This window comes from Anguilla rostrata, chromosome 2 (assembly GCF_018555375.3).
Source record: "Anguilla rostrata isolate EN2019 chromosome 2, ASM1855537v3, whole genome shotgun sequence".
In the NCBI taxonomy this organism is placed as follows: domain Eukaryota; kingdom Metazoa; phylum Chordata; class Actinopteri; order Anguilliformes; family Anguillidae; genus Anguilla; species Anguilla rostrata.
The window spans coordinates 68599606-68623955 of record NC_057934.1 but is presented as its reverse complement, the minus strand read 5'-3'; the positions used below and the strand labels follow the sequence as shown (position 1 = coordinate 68623955).

The 24350-nt window shown below is 43.1% G+C and overlaps 2 protein-coding genes across 5 annotated transcripts in view; both read left to right on the top strand.

The window, feature by feature from the left end:
* Positions 1-8106: 8106 nt before the first annotated feature.
* psmd12 (proteasome 26S subunit, non-ATPase 12) lies at positions 8107-14425 on the top strand. Its single transcript, XM_064324280.1, has 11 exons — positions 8107-8334; positions 9454-9513; positions 9717-9845; positions 10180-10287; positions 10448-10552; positions 10935-11084; positions 11396-11530; positions 12763-12875; positions 13118-13292; positions 13427-13504; positions 13717-14425. The coding sequence occupies exons 1-11, from the start codon at positions 8227-8229 to the stop codon at positions 13924-13926; spliced, it is 1371 nt and encodes a 456-aa protein (XP_064180350.1). The 5' UTR covers positions 8107-8226; the 3' UTR covers positions 13927-14425.
* Positions 14426-15490: 1065 nt separating this feature from the next.
* helz (helicase with zinc finger) overlaps positions 15491-24350 on the top strand; it is an 85090-nt gene continuing 76230 nt past the window's right edge. For 3 of the 4 annotated variants that reach the window (XM_064324271.1, XM_064324270.1, XM_064324268.1), the window contains exons 1-2: positions 15491-15650; positions 22105-22311. In XM_064324271.1, coding sequence (XP_064180341.1) covers positions 22123-22311 — 189 coding nt within the window. In that variant the 5' untranslated portion in view covers positions 15491-15650; positions 22105-22122. The remainder of the gene's footprint in view (positions 15651-22104; positions 22312-24350) is intronic. The other variant, XM_064324269.1, reaches the window with a different exon arrangement.

Here is a 24350-nt window from a genome sequence, read left to right as displayed (position 1 = left end):
CGTCGCGGGCGGAGCTGCCGTCGTCCGAAGGACGAGAAGGGACGGGCAAGGGGCTCCTGAACTTCATCGATCCGATTCTCGCCGCACTGGCCCTGCGAGGCAGCTCGTTCGGGCAGCCGGGGTGAGGTGCTCGAGCAGTGTGCGGTCAAAAGCCTGCCGCACCCAAAACACCCGAGTCAGAAGGCCCAGGCGGGTTAAAACATTAGAAGCAGATGATATCTGACTTCTGTGAATCGGGAGACGAAAAAAGGCTCCGATTCTCCCAACGAGACGAGAGTTACTGAACACACAAAGCGCTCTTAATCCCCCCACGCGGTTGTTCCAAACACAGGAGTCTCCAAGGAGACTCGGACACTTCTGTTCTCCGCGTTCCTCGAGCGCCGCTTCAGATTCCTCGCGACCGACGACGGCGGCTGATATTAGCGGCTGAAGGGTCGTCCACGTCTTTGGTAACCTGCAAAAGCTGTCTGAGCGTCTCTCTCATGACCGGATGATATTTCAAGCACCGTGCCGCACCATCGCCATTGGTTACCACATTCGAATACAGATTTTTCTATACGGCTATCACACATTGTCTGCCGCGGAGCTCTGTAGATAGTGTAGTATACACACACACACACACACACACCCCAGAAACAAAATCTCCCCAATGTAATACAATTCTCATGACCGCACAATTAAGCAGTGGCCAGGTCTAAGCACACACCGACAGGTACTGAGAGGTCATGAGGTCACATTTAACACAAAAGAGCCTCTAGCAGATCCATCCCCACCCCTTAAAAAACACATAAAACAGAAAAGCTCCCAACCACCTAATCCCACTGTCAAATGCCACAATCACTAGGCACAGCAATCCTACCGGGAAATATCAGCACTGATTGGGAACAGGAAATTCCTGTTCTCCCCCAGGATTAAAGAGATCTGTTTTCCTTGCCATGAGCAGGATGCTCCACACAGCACAGAGCCAGGTGGGGGGGGGTCATGTCTGACCCCACCCTGAGAGCTGCTCTCCACTCAGACGTCGATCAGGCCTCGGGCTGATGCAAGCTAATGCACACTGTGCTCTCTGCACTGTCACAGTGTGTAGGAGCCCGATCAGAACAGAACAGCCCCCCCCCCCCCAAGCTCTAAAAACAGGGGGCATGATGGGCACTTTCAGAATTCACAGAACAAAATGTCTGACTGGGCTTTAGCAGTATGCATAAAGAGTACTCAGACACTATGTTAGCAGTATTACACTATGCTGCATAGTCCTCTGCACCGCACTACGTTACCCGAACCTTTGAGATAAAGGTGAATCTGTTGTGCTGCAGCAACAGCCATTACCAGTAAACACACTGTTCACTGTTTGGATAGCGTGTGGTTTTTTTTTTTGGTCCTGCAGGACAAAGCATTCTCATTCACAAAGCAAAAAAGTTCAGGAAAAATAAAAGCTTTTAAACAGAAAGAAATACGCCTCAATAACTGTGGTTTACAGATGGCCTGGAAATTATGCTTATGTCAAAATTTAAAATTAATTTGATTCTATTTTAGTAATTAATATTATTCACGTCAAGAATTATGGAGGATTATACACTGTTACGTCAAGCACTGTAATCCCCAGATACTACTCTGACTAAATAGAGATGAAATAGGAAGTTTCATTTTTTATTTATTTCCTGAAAATAGGATTTTCTGCCGTCACAGGATTACAACTTTTGAAAATTGCATTCAAGGTACAGACGGCTGCACAGGTGGCAGTTCCAAAATTAACCCAGGAAGAACGGCTGTCTCTTTTCCATGTTCTGCACAAAGTGCTTGATAGACAATCTTAACATATTACAAGCACACGCAGATTGGCTCTTTCCAAAACAACACGCTGTCTGTGATAAAGGGGATTCAAGAGTGATTCTTAAGTGAACAAGAACACAAGGCATGTTTACACCACAATCAAATATGATATTTACAATGCATTGTAAACAGCGTGCAAATGTACATTACATGCTGCAGTGCTTCCGACGAATCATAAACATGTAAAAGTTGTATGTAAATTATACGATGACAGCTCTGTTTTTCTTTATTCCCATTACCACCTCCTGAGCAGTTATTTCAATCCTGTCGTGCTCAGGCTATTTTCGGTAATATTTACACTGTGTACCCTAGCAAAATAATCCGCATCACCATGGAAACATAAAAGCAGTGGCGCAGTTAAGCTGGAAGTCTTCACATGATAGTTTCTCATTTCAGAACTAGTTTGTAAAGAATCTAATGATCACAGTACTGTGGCAATGCCTAGTTTGCTCCAAAGACTGTAAGTTCTACACATTTCGTTAGTGATATATTATCAGTTTGATTACTGGCCCCATGTACACAACTAATCCTCAGTTAGAGTGGCACATTTTAAAGGGGGCAGTTCAGCCAGAAATGAAATAAAGCAGAAAAGTGTCCACTCTGGGTGCTGCCTATCCATCCAGGCAGCTTCGCTGGAATTTGGAGTGTTTTCTAAAAACCCGCTGCGGCTCCCCCTGACACAATGGACCTCGATGCTTAGACTGCTAATACGAGGCAGTGCATACGCTGATATTCACTTTCCCTTCAGGTGAAATGCTTGATATATTCTATTTTCAATTATTGTCGTATCCGCTTCACCTGTCCCTCCCTATTGCACAATAAAGTGATGACTTAGAATTCACTCTTCATTTAAGCATTTTTTTAAAAGGGGCAGTTCATGCAAAAATGCAGTAACGCTATATTTCCCCTATATTAGCCCAGCATGCTATTTATGCATACAGATAGTTTTGCTGAGATTTGCTGGTTTTGCTCGATATCCACTGCCGCTCACCCTTATAAAACAGACCTTATTGGGGCAACGTTGTACACCAGCATTTTTTGTTAGAACAACCCAAGGCATATACCATAAAAGGATAAAAGGAATAAATTAGTGGGACAGATAAACTAAAGAGACAAAACAAGTCCAAAATGTGTAAGTGTCTGTTATGCACTGCTGCAGAATGACAGGAGAAAAGCAGCCAGGAAAAAAAAAAAAGAGAAGAAGATTAGGAACATCTGTGCTGGAGCCACACCCATATGAGGTCATGCCGTTGTGCATTTCCTCAATGTCAACAAAATTCCAACAAAGCAATTGATATATATATACGCACTCCTCTTGCTGCAGCACAGGGTGTGGACAGGAGACGGGAAGCTTATTAAACGGGATGTGGCACTGCGGTACAGCGGTTCCTATAAAAACGGCACACGGTGTCTCATTAACACATCGAGCTTAACGTCGATCGCCATTCCCATCCTTCTGCTGCCAGTACCTCCACCCACCCGTACGTTACTGTGCACGGAAGGAGAGCGAAAGGGGCACGGGTTTCCCCACACAAAAGAGACCCGGAGAACGATCGGAGAGACGGAGGCAATCCCGCTCTACCTCTTTCACCGAGAAGCCTTCCCACAGCGGGCCTTCCCCCGAGTAAGCCGCAAGCACGCGGCAGGACGAGGGACGAGTGACTCTCACGGAAGCGGCGCCGGGCTTGCCCTGCCAGTGCGAGCATGAGAACCAGCGGCCAGGCAGGCTACCGCAAACGGCCGCAAGCCGAGGCTGCACCGCGAATTTAAAAAAAAAAACACCGCGGATCCCAGCCAGCTCACCCCACACCCCCATACATGACTCCTGAACGCTGAACCTGAGACATTCCTTATAAGCCCAACCCTCCCCAGGCCCGTGGACTAGCATTTCCCATGAACCACCCAGGAACGTTTCATCGATGAAAAACCTTTCCCAGAGGATAATGAAATGTGCTCTTCTGATTAAGCGTGTGTCAGCACCGGAGCACCTGCCAACAAGCCAGTGAGGAAGGGTGGGGCAGTTTCGGGAAACACCAGGAGGCAGAGACGGGATGCAATGGGACAACCTGTAGAATCTAGTAACCCAACTTTAAAAAAAAGATACTTCACTGGACAAGTTGCAACAATTCAGAGGTCACCGCAGAACCCAGAGCAGTGGGAGGCACTTGGCAGTTGGGAGGCAGATCGCTTACTAATACGCATCCTTCACTTCCCTTCCCTTCCGTTTGACAGGAAGCTGCCACTCATGTTATCACAGTTACCGGGCGGCACCCTCCTGACTGCGCACAGTCGTGCCAATGAGTCGGATCACACGCGGACAGTCCAGCGTTACGGGGTTATCAAAATGGACGGCCAAATACAGGCCCGGTTGTCTATAATTATGGCGTCTAAAAATGGTGTGCACGACTGCAAGAGGAGACCTCCCTGACTCTGAAAGAGGAGTGTTTGTGGGTCGTGATTTGCGGGAGACTGATGTTGCAGACAACTTTGTTTTTGGGTGATGTCAGCAAGGAACTGTGAGGGAAGTAGTGACATCATCAGAAAAGGGAAACAGTAGGCAGAAGCACATTCTCCAGGATAATGCTATTTGCGCATTAACCTAAATGCAAGGCCAAAAAAATACTGCAGCTACATAAGCACTAAACAGACGGTAGCTCTCCAGGAACAGGGTTGGGCAGCCCTGTTCTATATTATGAGCGATGGAAATACCAAATCCATCTGAAGACACCAATGTGCAGGATATTGTTTACATTTAGCAGTTTAACGAAGCAGATCTAAAACGGTAAAAAAAAATAATCACAATGGCATACTGTAAACATCGCTCCCAATTCGCTGCAGCCTGCGAGTATACGGAGACCACTTAAATAATCTGTGATAAAGGCAGATGCTTATCACTGAACAAACCCTGGAGCCGATAAGCCTGTGGCATCACAATGCTAGAGCATCGGGCACCTGCAGTGACTTTAGAAAACGTTGCGCATGTGCATGAGGTGAATGATTCAGGCAAAACATTTGAGACAGGCTACTCTTCAATGGTTTGCAACACAGCTACAGTAAAAAAAAAAAAGTGTCAAAACCACACTCCATCTTAGAATTACAACTGCAGTTGGCCCATATTTCCATCTAACGCATCTGCATACACAATCCTACGGTATTGGTAATGCATTGATTTTCCAGCGCTTAACCAGTTCACAACATAAAGATATTCAATGTATTTTACTTAAGCGTAAATTGTGCCACCAGCATATTAAAATTGTCAGTCAATTCACAAGTAGACTTCTGTCCGCACAAGTAGATTGTACCTGCTTTGACCTTACATGTAGGCTATTTAGTCAAGACACGACACATTAACGTTCATCGAAATTAAAGCAAAACGTTCACTATGCGCTCATGAACAAGTACAAATCAATTCTCGGTCATCTGGGGGCTAGCCATTTGAGGGAGCTACACTAGCGCCATCCAGTGGTTTCTATCTTCCGCGTTCTCGTCGTTAAACTCCAGCAATTGTGCTTCCCTAGTTAAAAAGTCATATTATACTTTAAAAAATATTTTTCAATTAAATAATTTATAAAGGTATAGTCATAATTACTCAATGTCGTGACATTAATTCGCACATTAAACAGAAGAAATAATATGGCCTACTTTTGCACATCAAACGAGTTGCCGCAGTTCATGTACACATTCATTTCACTCAATCGAGATACAGATTGCACAGTAAATTGAATGAGCTCTCCCAGATATGTCTAAAGGTTTCGTCAGTGATCGCTGTTTTCAATATCCAGCTGAACGATGTGTCTGCCATAAGCAGCAAATTAGCCCCATAAACCAATGCACTTCGTAGTTGGGTTCGCATACTATGAGGTCCAATAAGATTCAAGCAGATATATCACAAACATTTGAAACAGAGTGAATTTACCGGAAAAAATACATCGTTAGCCTATATTCAGAAACTCCCTGTCCTCCACAAACGAAAACATACTTGGCAGAAAGTTTACATATCCAGGCATACGCATTTCTACATGGCACATTTTTGTTTCCTCTTTATCTATCCCTGTGGTATGAATAAAATAACTGCCGTAGAGACGGCGCATTTCAGTAATTATGCTGTATAGCCTCTATCATTTTCACGATAACAATTCAAACTTACCTCCTCCACCGTAAGCGGCATACATATTCTGTACTCCTTCAGCAGCATATTCCGTCGATATGGTGATATCCCCGATGTTTTCAGTTTACGTAGATAATAGGTATTAAAGTTTCAATACCACTAGTAGTCTAATTCCACTCTAGCATTTGGCAACGCGTACAAATAATAGGGTATTTCGATATGATCTTGAAAGCGGACAGAATTGAACAAAATGTCCCTTCAATGCTGTCTCCTCGTTACTTTTAGATCATGTGAATGTTTCATTAAACCGAACTGACGGTACAGTTTAAACACAGGACCTGGCCTGTCTCTTATTTCGGACAGAACAGAGCGGAATTAAATAGACGAGGAAATTAGACTGAGTACAGAAAAAAACGTCAAAACGGTCACTAGGATATGCCCTCGGCAAAATACATCAGTAACGAGTTGCAACGGGTCAAATAATAAGCAGAGAAAACATCAGCAAGGCAGATGTTGCCGTCTCTAGTCCTACCTAGCGTGTATGACTTGAAACAAGACTGATATTCAAGTGTCAACCGCAAATGGCTAAAATGTAGCTTCCTCAACCAAAAATGAACAACAGGAGTTCATCTTCCTCGATGTCCCAGAAATTGCTAAACGACGGATTCCAATTCGCGTCAGTATTTTTCTAAGAGTAAGTGATCACGCTGTACTGAGCGTTTACATCACTGGTAAGAAAGCTTTGTCCTCGGTCCGCAACACATTCATCGCGTCTTGCTCCCCTCTTCTCAGAATGTGAAGAATTCAAACGAATACACCAAGCTCGGTCGGGAGCTGTCACTCAGTAGATCGCTATAGTAGCCTATAATCTCTCAGGGCGAACGACGTGATACTTTGTAGCGGCAACGGAAACATCTACCCCCACCGTACAGAGCAGGAAACGCACCGCGTGTAAGCAAATTGCAGAGTTCACTTGCCTACTCAGACCCCTTCACCATAAGAATAAGAGTAAAATAACACCAGATTGGTGTTCCAAAAAATTTCAGGAAACTGGCGCACTTTGTGTCCTGTAGAATAATTTTAATAATATTTAGGCTATTCCAAAAACATAGGCGAAATGTGTAGGCTATGTTTAGATGTGGAATTAGCCCCTGAAAAAATCATTAACAGAAAAAGAAAGAAGAAAACAAACATCCCCAAACACTGTTTTGTTTTCGAACTACATTTTCGAGGCTGCATTTTTTCGAATCAACAATCTCTTAACCTACAATTGAGAAAAGTGTCATTTTCCCTAAACAAACAGACCGAACGAAAATGAAGTGAAAACTTTTTAGATTAAATGTATTTACGGAATTGCCTTTCACAGGTGAGAAATGACCCCTTAAAATAGCCTACAAACGGATAAGTTATGATAGAGGCGATAAATAACTTGTGTAGTGTGTAAAACTGGATCAGGTGTGATCTGCCGTGGTCATTGGTTTTGATTTCTTAATACCATAGGTCATGTAGGCTATCGTATCATAGAAGACTGTTGTATGTAAATTGTTGCTGCAACTTGATCACCTTTTACGTTTGGCTAATATTTCTATACTGCGAGACAAGACAAACAATGAACACAACAGGAAATGACTTTTATATGTTGTGGGCCTTTGGTGGGTTTCAGCCACAGAACTGCATGGTTCCAGTAACCTGGCCGCACCATACTATGTAGCCACATCATATAGGCCGAGTAGAAAAATGCTATTGTAGTTATCTTATTGATCATGTAGCTCTGTAGGCTACTGCATTGTTTCTATAGAGTAGGTGTGGAGGGCTGTCCTGTGTTGCATTCAATTAATGATTTACAACGAAATAATGACCGACTGATTTAACTCTATTGTAGAAAATTGACGCAAAGCCGTATCAATATATTCTGTGTTCTCAGATTTATATTTGACTTCACAATCTAGAATTTTCCGTTTGTCCTCAATATAGAAAAGGAATACGCCACATTTTCCAGTCTTCAGTACAAAACGCTTTACGAAAAGTTATGACCAACCCAAACACGGACGATTGTCCTTAGATGACTACTCAAATGCCTGGAATTTTAGAGGGTCCTTTATGGGTCCTTATGCTTTTTAGGCGGCCTTAAAAACGGTGTGTTGATTGGTCCATTTTTAACAATATCCGGTGAGCTTGACACAACAACCGGAACAGGAGCGCGCACTTTTAGCGAAGTCTTTAGTCATTAGAACCAAGTAACGGCTTGTATTAGACAGCAAGTCGTGCGACTACTTTGAAGCGGAGAAATGGCTGACGAAAGAGCGGAGCGATCCGACGGGAAGATCGTGAAAATGGAGGTTGACTACAGTTCAACCGTGGAGCAGCGTATTCCAGAGTGCGAGAAAATGGCTAAAGTAAGTTGAATATACATCAGTAGTTGAATGGAACGAGACGCCGGGCTGAGTCATGCTGGCTGTATATTGTCATGTAGGCCTTAACTGTCAAGACTAGCTTGTTCGTAAGCTGGTTAGCTAGTTTAGCCAATAAAAACAGGGGGGAAACACACAACCTGTTAGCAGTTTTTGTTTATTCGAATGAAATTGTATATTCAGCGATTCCCCCTGTTCGCTGCGTTAAAAAAATAAAAATTCTTGCGCTGGCTGCCGGAATGGCCGTATGTGACTACACAACGAGCTAACTGGTAATTCGGTTACTGTATATAAAGGAGGATTTATCTCGCTTTTGCTGTCTAAGAATATTGTACAAGTTACATTAGCTGCACATTTATTATATTTTAGGTAGCTGTGCAATACAGCTGTTTTTGTTTATGGTTTGTCCGCGAGTCAGGCTGCTTGCTTTGTAACAATAGCTGGCTTGCTAGCTAACGGCCAAATATAATACAATATATTATTATTGTTAATAATAATAATAATAATAATAATAATAATAATAATAATCATAGATAGTTTTATACTGCGCGTTCCACAAAAGTAACGTTACAGTGCAGCAGGCAATTTAAAGGCATTATGTACAGTACATATAGAAGAAGCTACTGTTAAATTAAGGACATGCATGCATGTGTACATACACACACAGCACTGATAATATCCTTCTTTTATGTTTTTATGATTAAAAAAAATATATATTTTACCAATTAATTCTTATTTTATTATATGCTTACTTATGCTTTTCCTTGTATGTTTTCTTTGTTTTTTTAAATTGTGCAAATAAATTCAATTAGACTGTTTAGTCAGAGGTCATGCCAGTACCTCTAAATTACTTCTAAATACTTATGGAAACCTGTGCATGGAGGACAAGCCTACGAGTTGTATGGGAGCTGTTTAGTTCTCGTTACAAGCCTATCTACTGAATTTTGGACAGCTTGGAGTTCTGATTATAACCCAACGTTTTTGCCTGAATACAGAGCACTGCAGTAATCCAGTCAAGAAGATATAAATGTGGATGACTTCCTCAGTGATCCACATTGATCAAATTATGCTATAATTATTATTTTTCTTTTTTTTTATTTGAAGGAAGGAAGACTGCAGGATGCAATTGAAAGTTTGTTGTCTTTGGAAAAACAAACAAGAACAGTAAGTAATAGCCTAATTGATTAGCAATTTTCCTTCACTATTCTGAAAGTGCAGAGATACACAATTCCTCTACTCTGGGCACTATTTTCTGCACAATCATGTAGAATTATGGCCAAAATATAGTTTTCTATGGAATGTTTTCTCATGATATCTCCCTGCAATGTACCATGAGGACATAATTTGATTTTCTCTGATTATAACAGGCTTCTGACATGGTGTCGACCTCAAAGATTCTGGTCGCAATTGTACAGATGTGTTATGAGGCTAAAGACTGGGACTCCCTGAATGAAAACGTCATGCTCCTTTCCAAAAGGCGAAGTCAGCTTAAACAGGTCTGGTTTATTTTAATTTTTTTAATTTTTCTAGTATGCAAGATTTGTGAAATATTTGGTAAGAATGATGGTGGTACAAGACTTACTAATTTTAAGGAGGCCATCAACTTGGCGTTCTAGCTATGGGCCTGATTTTAGCAGTGTTTAAAGTTTGAACCTCCAGCTTGAATACATGACCTGTAAAAAGTGCAAGCCCTGACTTGCCTTGGGTATGTACAGAAAATAATGTAATTTGCGAAAACTATGTCAGGTCCTTTCCCGGTGTTTTTGTGAGATGTTAGTTTTAGTTGTGAAAGATAACAATTTTCCTTGTTTTGTTCCTTGTTCTTGTCAGGCAGTTGCCAAGATGGTGCAGGAATGCTACAAGTATGTGGATGCGATGACAGACCTGACCATCAAGCTGAGGCTGATTGACACTTTGCGCACTGTTACTGCAGGCAAGGTATGGGCTGCTGCAGAGACACCCTTCCCCATTGCCCTTAGCACTGTTATACAGTTCATTTTGGACTGCCTCGGGAGTCACACACTTGTGAAAAGTACTTTTTTGTGCAAACGGAAATGTTGCAGTGCTTGAAAGAGCTAAGCTCAGTCTTGTCTCTCAGATTTATGTGGAAATTGAGCGGGCGCGGCTGACCAAAACCTTGGCAAACATCAAGGAGCAGCATGGAGAAGTCAAAGAAGCAGCTGCAATCTTGCAGGAACTGCAGGCAAGTCTGGGACTCTTTTCTCATTTCTTTAATTCTGCTGGTTTCCCATTGTGATTGTATAGTCAGTTTGGAATGTGATGTCGTGCCAGGATGTGATGCCAGCTATTCGTGAGATGATGTAATCCTGCAGCCAGATTGTGAGGAGAAAGTGTGTTGAAATGCACTCTCTGTAGTCCTAAACTAAGTCCATGTTTGAGAAATTTAACGAGAAACCTTGGCAACGGCTGTATGATTGTTCGTAAATGTGCGCGCACTCGCCCTTACTTGGCATGAAGTCATCGGTGTCCTTGGCCTGGAATTGTCCGTGTATGTGTTGAAATTACTCGTGTAATGGGTCTGTGCTGTCGCCTTCTGTGTTTTCACTGACCTTGTCCTCCGTAAGGTCGAAACGTACGGCTCAATGGAGAAGAAGGAGAAGGTGGAGTTCATCCTGGAGCAGATGAGGCTGTGCATCGCCGTGAAGGACTACATCCGCACTCAGATCATAAGCAAGAAAATCAACACCAAATTCTTCCAGGAGGAGGGCACAGAGGTGAGGAGGCCGAGCTGCTGTTGGTGAAATATACTTTTCCAAAATCTCTTTCTGTTCTTTGTGGTTATCGATCTGCATGTAAACACAGTGACTTGTCATCTTCCTTTTGAACTGGACATTATACATTTTGTTGGAAAGAACAGAATTCGAGACGTTCCTTGCCGTGCATTTATTGATTAAAGTCCTTGTTCTTTGCGATGAAGGTGTTTATGTCTGCCTTTGTTTTGCCTAACAAAATGCTTTAATTATCTACTGTTGATGTTCCGAACGGTTTTCTTCCCATTGAAACATCTGAATCATCTCTGTTTTAGGAATCAAAGCTGAAGTATTACAATTTGATGATTCAAGTGGACCAACACGAGGGATCTTACCTCTCCATATGCAAACACTACCGTGCGATTTACGATACTCCCTGCATCCTGGAGGACAGTGGAAAATGGCAGCAGGTAAGACTGTGTTCTGTGCACCTTGGTGTGTGGTTCCAGGAACACGGAATCACTGTATTTTAAAAGGGAACATTTGAAGCCAAGTTCTGTTTCGGGTATACAGAAGGTGTACGGCAGGGTGTGGTTTTATAAAACTATTGCATGCAGTGTGTTTAAAAAAAAAAAAAAAAAAAAATTATAATTTTAATGGTCATAGCTGATGTACTGTTTTTGAGAGCATTTCTCATGCCTGATATCTGCCTGATATCAGTTTGTGTGCGAGGTGTGCAGTGGTCTTTTCTGGACTGGTCTTTCCTTGACCATGGAACCGAGCTAGCAAAGACCATGCAGGCATATTTTAGTCTTAACACCTCTATCTGATTGGTTGATTTGGGGCATTGTAGTGGTGGTTTTACCTCTCACTTTGGTTTGTTTTTTGTGGAGAGGAATGTACATTTTGAGGAAGATAAGTCAAATGTTGCACTTTGAAATTTTTTCAGTACCAAATGTGCAGTAGGTAAGGGAGAACAGATACACACACACACACACACACACACACACACACACACACGTGCACACAGCTCCATTTTCATTTAAAAAAAGATTTTTTTTGGAATTGGCAAATGCTTCTTTGCCATCTGCCGTGCATAACATCAACTGTACGTATTCCTCCAGTACACTTCCTCCATACATATGACAGGGGCTACAAGCCACTTTCCGTTCTACAGGAGAACTAGCACCGATCAGAACATGCGCCACAGCCTGCGCTCGGTACATGTGCCTCTTAGTATTCAGGCCATTCAGGAGCCCTTAACTGCTGTACAGTTCTGGTTGTTGTAGTTTTTCTGTGCTTGCTTTCTAAATCCTTGGACATGTTGATAAAAAGGAAAGGATGATAAACAAACTGTACACAAACGTCCAATGGAATATCTGTGCTACTAGTTAGCTATGCTGGCTGTGTAATATTAATCATTCTTTTACTGCATCTGGTTTCTCATATGTAATTAGTGTATTAAGATAGAAAGCGCATCATCTCTCATTTAAAATCCTATAGATGAAGACGTGCACATTTTTATTTTGTAGTTTCAAATTAAAATTCTTTTTAGGGTTGGAGTAAACTTAATTTGGGAGAAAAAAATATAATTGCCAGGACACTGGTGTCAAATCGGCTGAGGAACAGTGTTTGTTGTCTTGTTAATAACCTGCATGCCTGTACATTGATAGGTGGAATGTTTTTTCTTCTTTGGTTTTAGGCTTTGAAGAGTGTTGTCCTGTATGTGATTTTAGCCCCCTATGAGAATGAGCAGTCTGACCTGGTGCACAGAATCAATACTGATAAGAAACTGGAAGAAATTCCCAAATACAAGTAAGTACACGCTTGTACAACAAAAATATCTTTCACCCCTGCTGATTTAGTGGATGGAAATGATTAAGATTACTTATTCAGAAACTTCCATGGTCCAGTACTAGAGCATATCGTTTGGTAGTCAGTCAATAATGTCAAAGTACATTAATTCTAAGTGCTTAGGCCACCAGTATATCTGGCTAGGCAATGATATTTGTTAGCAAATGCCAACCAATGGATAATTGCCCCCTCTTCACCTTCAGAGATCTCCTGAAGCAGTTCACCACCATGGAACTGATGCGCTGGGCCTCGCTGGTGGAGGATTATGGGAAGGAGCTGAGGGAAGGTTCCCCAGACAGCCCAGCGACTGATGTCTTCTCCTGCACCGAGGAAGGTGAGAAGAGGTGGAAAGACTTGAAGAACAGAGTGGTGGAACACGTAAGTATGAGGCGTTTGTCATTTGAGGGGAATGAGCACTTCAGTAAAAGCAAATGAATGGCGTATGGATATGAAGGATTGTAAAATACGGAGGACTGGTTGACCCGCATTGTTGTTTTTCTTCCCTGCTCCAGAACATAAGAATAATGGCCAAGTATTACACAAGGATCACAATGAAAAGGATGGCTGGCCTCCTCGATCTGTCTGTTGATGTAAGCAAAGGAAATTTTGTTCAGCATATGTCTATTTCAACATTATTATTATTATTTTTTTTTTGCCCAGAGTTAATGGGGCATCATATTCCTTTGTGAATTTAAACAAAATATTTTTTTTCTTCTATACTGTTTCTCTGCTGTATGGTCATTGTATACTGTGCATAATCTCATTTTTGGGTAAAAAAAGAAAAACCTTGTTGCTTTTGCAGGAATCTGAGGAGTTCCTCTCCAGCCTGGTGGTCAACAAGACTATCTATGCCAAGGTCGACCGACTAGCTGGCATCATCAACTTCCAGAGGCCAAAGGACCCCAACGATCTGTTGAATGACTGGTCCCACAAACTGAACTCGCTCATGTCACTGGTCAACAAAACCACCCACCTGATTGCCAAAGAGGAGATGATACACAATCTTCAGTAATAAACATTGGGGAGTTTTTTTGTTGTTTTTTAAAATGTTGGGTTACACAGGCCATGCCTAAAAGTGTAAATCCATCCACGACCATCCTGTTACTGCTTCCGAGCAGTTATGATCAGCTCATTTCTATTTGATTTTCGACAAATGCTATTTTGGAAAAGATGGTGGAGTGATTATAGAAATTTTCTGTATAATTATACTGTCTCTTCCCCTAACAGTTCCATGCGATGTGTCAAACATGTACATTTATAATGTTTGAACAGACTGCTCCCATATTTAGAATGATCCCTTGAATATTTGGCATGTTGTGCTAGTGGTCTAGAGTGGTTGTTGGTCACAGATGGAGTTATAGGTTTTCTTGTGTTCTGTCAATGTTTTACATGTAACTGTTATAAGGGATTATGATATACATAAATTGGGCAATATATGCTGTATTAAAACATTGCTATGATCTTGATGTTTTTTATTTACTTACTACAAACATTAAATCACCTTACTCTGACTGACTGCCATTGTATTTTAATTAACCAAGAAACATGAGAAGTCACTTTAAATATTTGATGTTTTGAAAGGCACTCCCTCCCATTTTTAACCAGGCATGTGTATAACTTACTCAAATGTTTGTCCCGGTGGAGGTTGTCCAACATTTTGCCACTTCACCTCAAGTGAAGACTATTCTGTGCCACTGTGCATGTCTTCTTAAAAGAGCAATGAATCTAAACTCACTTCAAAGAATCATAAGGTCCTTTTTAAAGCTTTAGATTGTATTTGTAGAGTTGCAGCACTGTTAGTTTTTTTTATGGAGTGATGGTCACTAAGAATATACTAACAGCTTAAATGACAAAATGTTTCATATTAGAAAGTGAGATCTAGGCACCGAAAGGACAATAAGGCATTGGAATAACTGACCAATTATGACCAGTGTCTGTACAAGTAATGGAATCAATAACATTAATTCCTATCATCGAGTCACTTTCTTACTGTACTGTACTCAAGTTAAACTGCTCCTGTATTATCAGGCCATTTAAATTTATATCTCACTCTGCTTAAACGGGAAAAATCCAAATGAATTAAAATGTGAAGCCTACATTGGAACAAGAAAATGGCAAGTAAACTCCATGTATATTTTGCAGTTGCATCAAGCTGATCACATAAATATTCAACTGTCTACATAATTAGTGTTCATTTCCTTCGAACACTAACTGAAAGCTGCACCAAAATTTCGAAAGGATACTTGAATTTTTTCACATATAAATGTGGCAAGTGGCAACCCTTCTAAGTAGCAACGAACAAGGCTGCTGATATACCCCTTCATTCCAGTACAATCTATGAAGATTATAACCGTTTGGTATTTTGAAATAATTGTTTTTACAGTGAAGTGATTACTTCAGACGTGATTCGAAAGTTTTAGATTTCACAATAGCGTAGCAATACGACCAGCTAACATTTAGAAATACGACTGACATTGTTTTGCTTATTACAGGACTGTTATATAATTTTCTTTAAAGTTATATCACTCTTATAATGTATAGAACTTGAGTAGCTATTAATATAACCATACATAATAACTTTATGTTTGTAAAGTTAATTGGAGTTAATGGTTAGTTAGAACCACAAATCGAACCAATCTGTGTGGTAACTTAACTATGGAGCAGAAATAGTGTATCCCGTGATTCTTTGCTGAAGGCTGACAAGTGGATCCAAGATGGCGTAGAAAGTAAAGCTAGGTAAGTGTAGACTTGCCATTTTCACCCCTTTCAGTTCGGCTTTTCTGTTGCTTGTGGTTGGGAAATCGGCCAGTTTATAAGTCTATGTTATGAAAGAAAAGCCAAATAATACACGATAACTACAAGAGAACCCGTCATATGTTTTCTTACAAATAAATTGCGAGTCTAAATACAGGCCCGTATGTAGCTAACTAGCTACCGCTAACTTAGCTAGCTAGTTGGCTGTGTCCTGCTGCTTTTGGTCTAGACAGATAGAGGGCCCTAATTTTGGCTGACGTGCAGACAATGCATTTTACATCAATTTATGTACTGTGTTTTCAAATACTTGAGTAGCTAGTTTGATAAATCACACATCAGGAAGCTGGGTGTAGTTTATTTTATGATTTGATGGTGACGGGCTGTTGCGCAATGGAGCTTAAGAATAACTTGGCTATCATTTCTCTGGCGAGCTAGCCAGTCGGATAACAACGACCTGCATTGCTGGTTAGCTAGCACAGGCTAGCCATGTTATGTGTTGCTGGATGTTGAACACTTGCTACGTGTGTAGCTACCGAGCCAGCTATCTAACGTTTCTTGTTTGCGACTTGGTGGCTGTGGGCCACTAGCTTACCGAATGACGCAAAATTCTAGCTAGCAAATGTAATCACTGATAAAGCGTGTTGCTTTCATTTTAGTCCTTGCGACCAGTTGTTGTTGACGACCTAGCTGCTTTTCAAGCTACTTTTCAATTTTTTCCATTTTTATTTTGCTTATACTGGACAATTAAAAGCAGTGACACGGGCTAACAAGCTAACTAAATAGCTAGCTAGCTATTATTAGCTAACTGTGACCCAGAATCCAAAGATAGCGAGGCTGTTTAGTTATATTTTTATCTCTGTGTTTAAATGACCATTTTCGGACTGATAGTGGCAAGCCAAGTTATCTAATTTGTTACATTTATTATCTGTTAGGATTTGGTTGGCCAAATGGCTAGCTTGCTAGCTTTGATATATGCGGGAAAATAGCTAGCTGGTCGGTTGACCAGCTACCACCAAACCAATGGCTTGTCAAACTGCAAATCGACTAGCTAACGTTATTTTGATAACCTAACTGGTGGTGTGTTGGTTCCAAAACATCAATTGGAGGGCTACGTTTTTCTGTAACGTAGTCTAGCCTGTAAGATGTGTATTACAACCTGGCTAGCTTTGAGTTAACGTCGAAAGCTTTCTCGCCAGCTAGTATTTATGAATAGCTAATAGTTAACTTGCTAGCTACCTACAATTTCCCTGCGGTAGGTAGCTAGGTAAATATTCACGCTTAACTCATTGCTTGGTAACATTGCTAATTTAGTGACAAGTCTAGCAAGCAATACAACACTCGATGGCTAGTGTAGTTGTTTGGCAGAACGTTTCTTGATGGAGTAGGCCAACAATAATAGGTAGTTAGCTAGGTTAGTAAGATAACTGTCAGACAGTACGTTAGCTTCATATACAATACACTATGCATAGCGTGCCAGCTACGCGGTCATGTTAGATTATTGAATTTAAGTTGATATTAAATGTCACTTTGTGTTGGTGTTGGATCACAATTAATTATTAGAGCGAACTGATTAAAGTATTATGTTGGTAGCGAGCTAGTTAGGTGAGAAAACACATTTTTAAGGTCAGCGGGACAATTTTTCTTTATGTAAACATCGCCCTGCATCTGGACAGGTATCATTTAGGAGCAATGACTGAGTAATTTAGGGTTAATAAGCTTTGCTAGCTACTGTAACGTTAGCCAGATGGGTGGCTAATTGCTTGTGGCGCGGGAGATGATAGTTCGCGAACCGCCCCCTCCATACTCCCTCTGGACAGCAACACTGACACATAGGCCTACCTGAACACCAATGCGTTGTGCGTTGTTTTGACCATGTCAGGAAGTTTGTTGACTTCTTTCATTCTTGTCAGCATATGTCATTTCACCTCACATTGAGTAGTCTTGCGGTGTAACTTAGTGGTATTTCAATGATACTGTTATTTCAGATGCATGTGCTTAACTGTGGTAGCTGTAACCTGTATTTATCTTACCAATCAAACTTTTTAACTTCGTTTATACGTGTTTTCTGGATTATCCTTTTGGTGCCTTCCAGGGTGAGAAATTGACACCAGCCACTAGCCAAATGCTGCTAAATTTTATCTGAGGCTGTTAAGTTTGCCTACTCTAACAGTGACTTTGGCAGGCAACCACCCGTCACTTGGAAGTTCTGTTCTAAATATCTAGTTGTCTGGTAAAACAGTGAAATTGAAATTTGGGATGTGACAGCCGCTGTGGCCAGTGGATGATAGTTTCCTGCCTTGGTGCCATCCCTGCACATTTATTTGTAAAAGTAGCTATGTTTTCTTGAAGTGTATGTTGGTGAAACTTGCCAGAGAAGTGTTAGGTTTAGTACAGGGCTCTATTCTAACATTTTCCCTGAGGAGCACATTTGTTCCTAAGTTTAAAAAATGTAGGAGCACACTAAAGCATCCCAATTAAATGTGCTCCTAAATTATTTTTCCAGATAGCACACATCAATTTTAAGGAGCATATGCTCCTAAAATGGGAGCACTGTAGAGCCCTGTTAGTACTATTTGCGTTTGCATTTATTTGTGGACACTAACGTTGCTTAATCTATTTGATTCATGTTCATTTGGCTGATCGACTGATACCACATAGGCCTATGTCTTAGGTTCCCCAGAGCTTGCAATTTACTCTTGCGTCTTGTATAAATCATAGCCCTATTCCCCAGGCATGGTATTATAAAGATTATGAAATCCAGTACCAAAAAATTTTAAAAGGGTTGTTATATGATCTCGTCCTAATTGTTTTCTATGGGCAGGAACGGCACCAAAATATCATCCATAAAATTATATTTTCATTTTAAAAGCGGAGTGAAAAATTGCTGCACTTGGCAGTGCCAAATCACAAAATTTGCAGATATTCAGAAACCACAGCCGTGGTATTGCTAGCGTTCAGGCCTTGTAGGATTGGTTCTTTGTTAGCCTCCAGCTTGGTAGACGGATCAGCAAATCGGGACGTCTGTTGACGTGGTGTGTGTTTGCACTGACTCAGTGACTCGGTGGAGAGTGTGCCAGTGACCGACTGTGTGAGGCCGAGTTGTCTTTCCTGAACTTGGTGAGGAGCTGCAGACTGCTTGTGGTCCAGCGGGGAAGAGTTTAGCTTTTTTTTTTCCCAAGAAATAGACGTTTGCCCTGTTAAGACGGTGATCATGCCCCCGTCGTGCTTGTTGAGGAGTGCCCCCCCCCCTGCACTGTGGGAGATGAAAGAACCCCAAGGAGCATTGCACTTGGTCCCAGCTTGATGCTAATGCCGTTCGTTGGCTCCTTCGATGTGCAGGCCGAGGTGGCTGACGCACATCAGTTATAAGTTTGAGGCATTATCACATCTAATGCTTCTCCTGGATGGCATAAAAGGAGATTAGAGCCCGTTCAGCCCACATGCTTCTGCTGTGAGCTTTTTCTCATTACGCGTTATTGCTGAAGTGTGTTTTTATTAGTGCCACTGCCTTTTGCTCGGGCGATGCGCAGCCCAGGAGTCGGAGCTCCGGATGATTCTATGCACGCAGTTTAATAAGGACACTATTGCCTTTGACTGTCGTTGCTGTTTCTCTTTTCTCTTTCTTTATGGGTTATGCACCGACATCACAGGAAACGTGGTTTCCGTGCAAGTTTCAGCATTTCCCAGAGTTTAACTATTGACTAAAACATATGTCTGCCTGGTCCTCTTCAGTTTTTAAACAAGTTTTCTTTAAGAAGTTTGCCATGCCCATGCATGATACCCTGTGGGAAAGGGGCTATAGAATTGTTACCTAAGTTACACTCTCTGAAGGCTCCATACTGGTGATGAAGTACAATGACTTGACAACGTCAAGTTAACAAGTTGGCAGATAAATTTAAGTGGCTGGCTGCATGCCCAAAATATCAGCATCCTTATTGGTGTCATAAACAGTCTTAGTCACTTAACTGACATGAGAAGTGAAGTGGCAGGTGCTGGAGCTCACATATGCAGTACCTCCACTATTAATTTTCCACAATTTCATAACTCACTACCTGTTATATCACACACACATCACACACATGTCACCTCCTCATTCTTTCCTCATATCAGTATATCCATGCGTACGTTTCTCTCTCTCCTGACGTATGTAGTGCATACACATACTGTTCTGCCCTGGTGGACCTGCTGCTGAGAGCAGGGGCTGCCGTGTGCAGGCTTCCCCAGGTACGAGGTCCCGAAGGTTAGACGCCAGATGTGCTCTCCTGAGCCTGGTACTGGCTGGGCCTGACTCTGATGCCTGTGTATGGGAGGTTTGAGTCAGAACCTCATTTCTCACCCCCGTTAATTACTAAAAGTAATCTACATCGTCCAGTGATAAACATTGTAATTGATTAATGGCGATGGTATGTGGCTGTGCTTGAGAAAATGTGTGGGGGACGGCCCGAAATGCCTTTAAAAATAATGTGGAGGGCCGTCTGGGTAGTGTAGAGGTATAAGTACTCGCCTACCACCGCAGAGACCCGGGTTCAATCCCGGGCAGCGGTACTTCCGGCTTGGTCAGACGTTCCTAGGTACACAATTGGCAGTGTTCGCGGATGGGAAGCCTCACTACCTGTGAGGGTATGAGTCCTGATCGTTGCATTAGCAGCTCCTACTAGTTGGTCGGGGTGCCTGTTCAGCAGGGAGGGGATCTGGGGGAGATAGCGGGAACCTCCGCACGCGTTACGCTCTCCCAGTGAAACTCCTCGCTGTCAGGTGAAAAGAAGCAGCTGGTGACTCCACATGTATCGGAGGCTGGCACCCTCCCCAGACCGACAGAGGTTAGCGCATCGACCAGGACTGTGATACACACGGGGAATTGGTATAACGACTAAATTGGGGAGAAAATGGGGAAAAAAAAAAAAAAAAAGTGTGGTTTGGAATGGGAGCGTGAACTGCTCTGCCAGGGCCCTTCCCGCCATGCATGGGCTTGTCGGTGAATATCGGGCACAGAAAGCTCCCCCCCATCGGCCTTTGAAGGCTGTCTGAGGGGGATTCTGTACCCCACATCAAACATTATCTCGTTAATCATGACACGTTTATCTTTGGCCTTGGTCCCAACTGTGCAGTGAGTGCCGGTATAATGTTACACGCAAAGATCATCTCTCTTCTCGCTAACTCCCTTCCTTTGAAATGTGCACACCTGAAGTTGTGTGCTTTTGGTAACCATAGCCGTATAGTGTTCATAGCCAATAGTTACTCAGATCTCTCCTTTAAAAAAAAAAAAATAAATAAATAAAAATCATGAAACGTTTCAATGAAATGCGAGATTCCCGTCTGTTCAGCATTAACGAAAAGTCTTCCACAGTTGTCACCGACGCTGGTAGAGGCTGGTGCCATGCGAAGCCCTAGTATTTATCGCACGCAGACGACAGGGCAGCGACATGTTTGTGTTGTTTTTAGTTGTATTGTACTACGCAGGACAGAGCCTTCCAAACCTTTGCGCTTCAAGGCCACCCCTTGTTATTTTGGCTGTGCCCGAGGCCTGCTGTTATTATATTACACTTGTATCCAGCGCCACTTGAACATAACGTACGTGGTGTTAACAACGTTTATCTGTGGTTCCAAATGAACTTTAATCTTTCCCGCAACGGCGACGTTACATTATTATAATATGCCATTCTGAAAGACAGGCGTCAGTCCCCTTAAATTATGTCTCGCTTTTGTTCGTCGAGATGTTTGTTTTTCGCGCCGGCGTTAGCCTGCCGTTCTCGGGTTGCGCTTGTCGCTGTAAATTGACAGATGAATAGCGCCCGGGCCCCTCCTGCGTCGCGGGCGGTGTGTGTGTGTGTGTGTGTGTGTGTGTGGGAACCGAAAGAGAAAGGGTGATCTGCTCGTTCCACGAGCTGCGGTTTCGGGTGGAGCTGCCTGTGGGGGGCGTGCCGGGTCTCCTCGGGGGCCTTTCGAATCTCACCGGCCCCTAAGGGTCAGGGCTCGTAGCGCTGGAAGCGGTGCCGTCCTATTTAATAATTTACCTCGAAAGGGACAGACCTGTTCTGATCATTAGTTGCGTAATGCCTCCTGATCTCCTGCGGCTTTTGTTTTTCACTGAAAATTTCTGTAGGATTTCTTTCAGTTCACCACAAGGCAAGTTATTTAATACATGTAGGCTATGTTTTGTAAGGCATGTCATTTCAAAGCTGTTCATTTAGGCTGGGGAAAAAAACAACAACAAGCAAACGTGGAAACTAATGTATTCTTGCCAGAACTGCACTGTTTCATGTCTTTTGAATGGGAAAGGGAGGTATAACGTGTAGATGGTTCCTGCTCTGTTCATGGTCCATGGTCCATGGGAGATGGCATCAGGGGTTGGCACGGCGTCGGGGGTTGGCACGGCTTCGGGGTTGGCATGGCGTCGGGGTTGTCGCGGCTGACGCGGTGTTTTCTCCCCCGTCAGAAGTTCTGTCCCTAAGTCATGGCGGACAGGAGGCCAGAGAAGTCATGTGAAGAGGCCAGTGAATCGTTAGCCAGGCGGGAGTACGAGGCGGTGGTGAGCCACTGCACGGAGGCGCTCCTCCTGCTCGGCCTTCAGCCCCCCGGTCCCCGCGCAGTGCCCCTCCGCAGTCGGGCCCTGCTGTACCGGATCGCCGCCCTTCTGCAGCTGGTGAGAGCGCCTCCCCCAAACCCCGTCCCCCCGCAGACCCGCACCCCCGCACCACACACCTACCTCCCCGCAGAGCCTCTCTCCTTCTCAGGCAGCTGTTCGCGGGCCCACTCAGGCACGCGTGGGTGTCCGCTGGATAAACACTGCATTAAGTAGCCCCCGCTCCTCTCCTTCCCAGCGTACAGTGCAGGGCCTTAACACACACACACAGGTGCTGGTTATTGGGCCTTTCGCCAGACTGCTCTGAGCCTGAGGCTGTGCACACAGCTGGTTGCCAACCTGCCAGTCCACGCAGTGTCAAGTGTCTGTGGCATGTGAGCTTGAACTGACGCTTGCACACAGGCACCTGCATTGCACAGTAAGGTCTAACGCAGCGCTTTCTGAAAGACGGGGATCTGTTTTCACCCATCTCTGAAGTGTGATGCACACTTGACTGCCCAGGTGAGTGTTTTCAGTGGGCCAATATTATTACGGAAGCACTTCTAGAAAATGCAGTTGAAGGCAGAAACTGTTCATCTCACACGATTGGTTTGAGCATACACCCCCCATCTGACCTGTGAGCCACACGTTCAGCCTGGGGAAATGCATAACCCGGCAATGGCACAAATACACTTGGAGTGAGCCACAGAAAATTAAGGGCATATATTAATACACAGAATATCGTACATCTGATGCAAATAAATATAGAATAAGCATTCACGTCAATTCAGTTGAGCAAGCAGCTTCTTTTCTGCAGTGGACTCGTGCAAGCATCTTACTAGTTTCCTCGATGACTTGCTACAGATTCTGTTTGTTTTATTTGGCGGACGGTAAGCACGGCCAATTAGAATGTCACATGAAAGAAGTAGGCCATGCGGTACGTCCTGGGGCTGCCATTTTGCCCTGTCTACAGTAATGGCGAAAATGGCCCTTTATACGTATGTAAAAAAAAAAAAAAAAAAAACCATCACATTTCATGGGCTACTGACTAATCTTTAATTCTTCCGTTATAAAGCCGTACAGCACCGACACAGTTTTTCAGCTGTAGTGTGGAGCTGTCAAACGTGAAAGCAGAAATTAGCGGGCACCATAGGGTAGTCATTACCATCTGCGGGTTGACATTCATTTGCGCGTATTGGGGGAGAGAATAATGTGCACGCGATCAGCGCCTGGCCCTTCTTTCTCTTTTGAGCATTTTCGGTTTCGGTTTCTAAATGCCCCTTTCAGTGCCGAGTTAAAAATGCAACCTGCTGTACGGAGAACAGGAGAGTCCATGGAATAAAAAAAACTAGCGCGGCATGTAAACGTCTTCTATTGTGGCTAGTTAATTTTTTGCCCACAGGGCCACCCTGTGTGGTTCTCAAAATGGTGGATTTTTTTTAAAAACCTCAGTTGATTACAAAAGTAAAAAAGGAAACTCCTGGAATTTTGTGTGCATTTGGGTTTTTTTTGGGTTCATCTGCGCAGGCTGCTGCAGGCACTTCCTATGAGCAGCACGCACCGGCACTGCTAGTTCTCTGGTGTTCAGGACTCTAGTGCACAGTCATCAGGCGAGAGCACACCTCTGTGCACACAGGCCCCAGCAGCAAGCACACACTGCACTCCTACACAAACAAACAAGCAGTGCCCCGGCTGCAACGCCGCCCTTCCATTTTGGCTCCTGTAGTGAAGCATTCACAGGGTGCCGAACAGTTAAGTGTCCATTTTGGCTCCTGTAGTGAAGCATTCACAGGGTGCCGAACAGTTAAGTGTCCATTTTGGCTCCTGTAATGAAGCATTCACAAGCCGAACAGTTAAGTGAACCAGCAATGAAATGAAAGACTTGTCATTTATTATGCATATGAAGTTGCTGGGATTTTGAATGCTATTGATCCATGCTTCTGACCTCTTGAGTTTAATGGATGGTTGTGTGTAGGTATGGTTGCATTTTATGTCGTTTTTGTCGGCGTGCTTCTACTGGAAATGTGTGTATGCAGTGTTAAAGGTTATCTGACACCGAATGAGGAAGTCCTCTCTCTGCTCTCACTTCCCTAATGTGCAATGCCTGTGCTGAAATCACA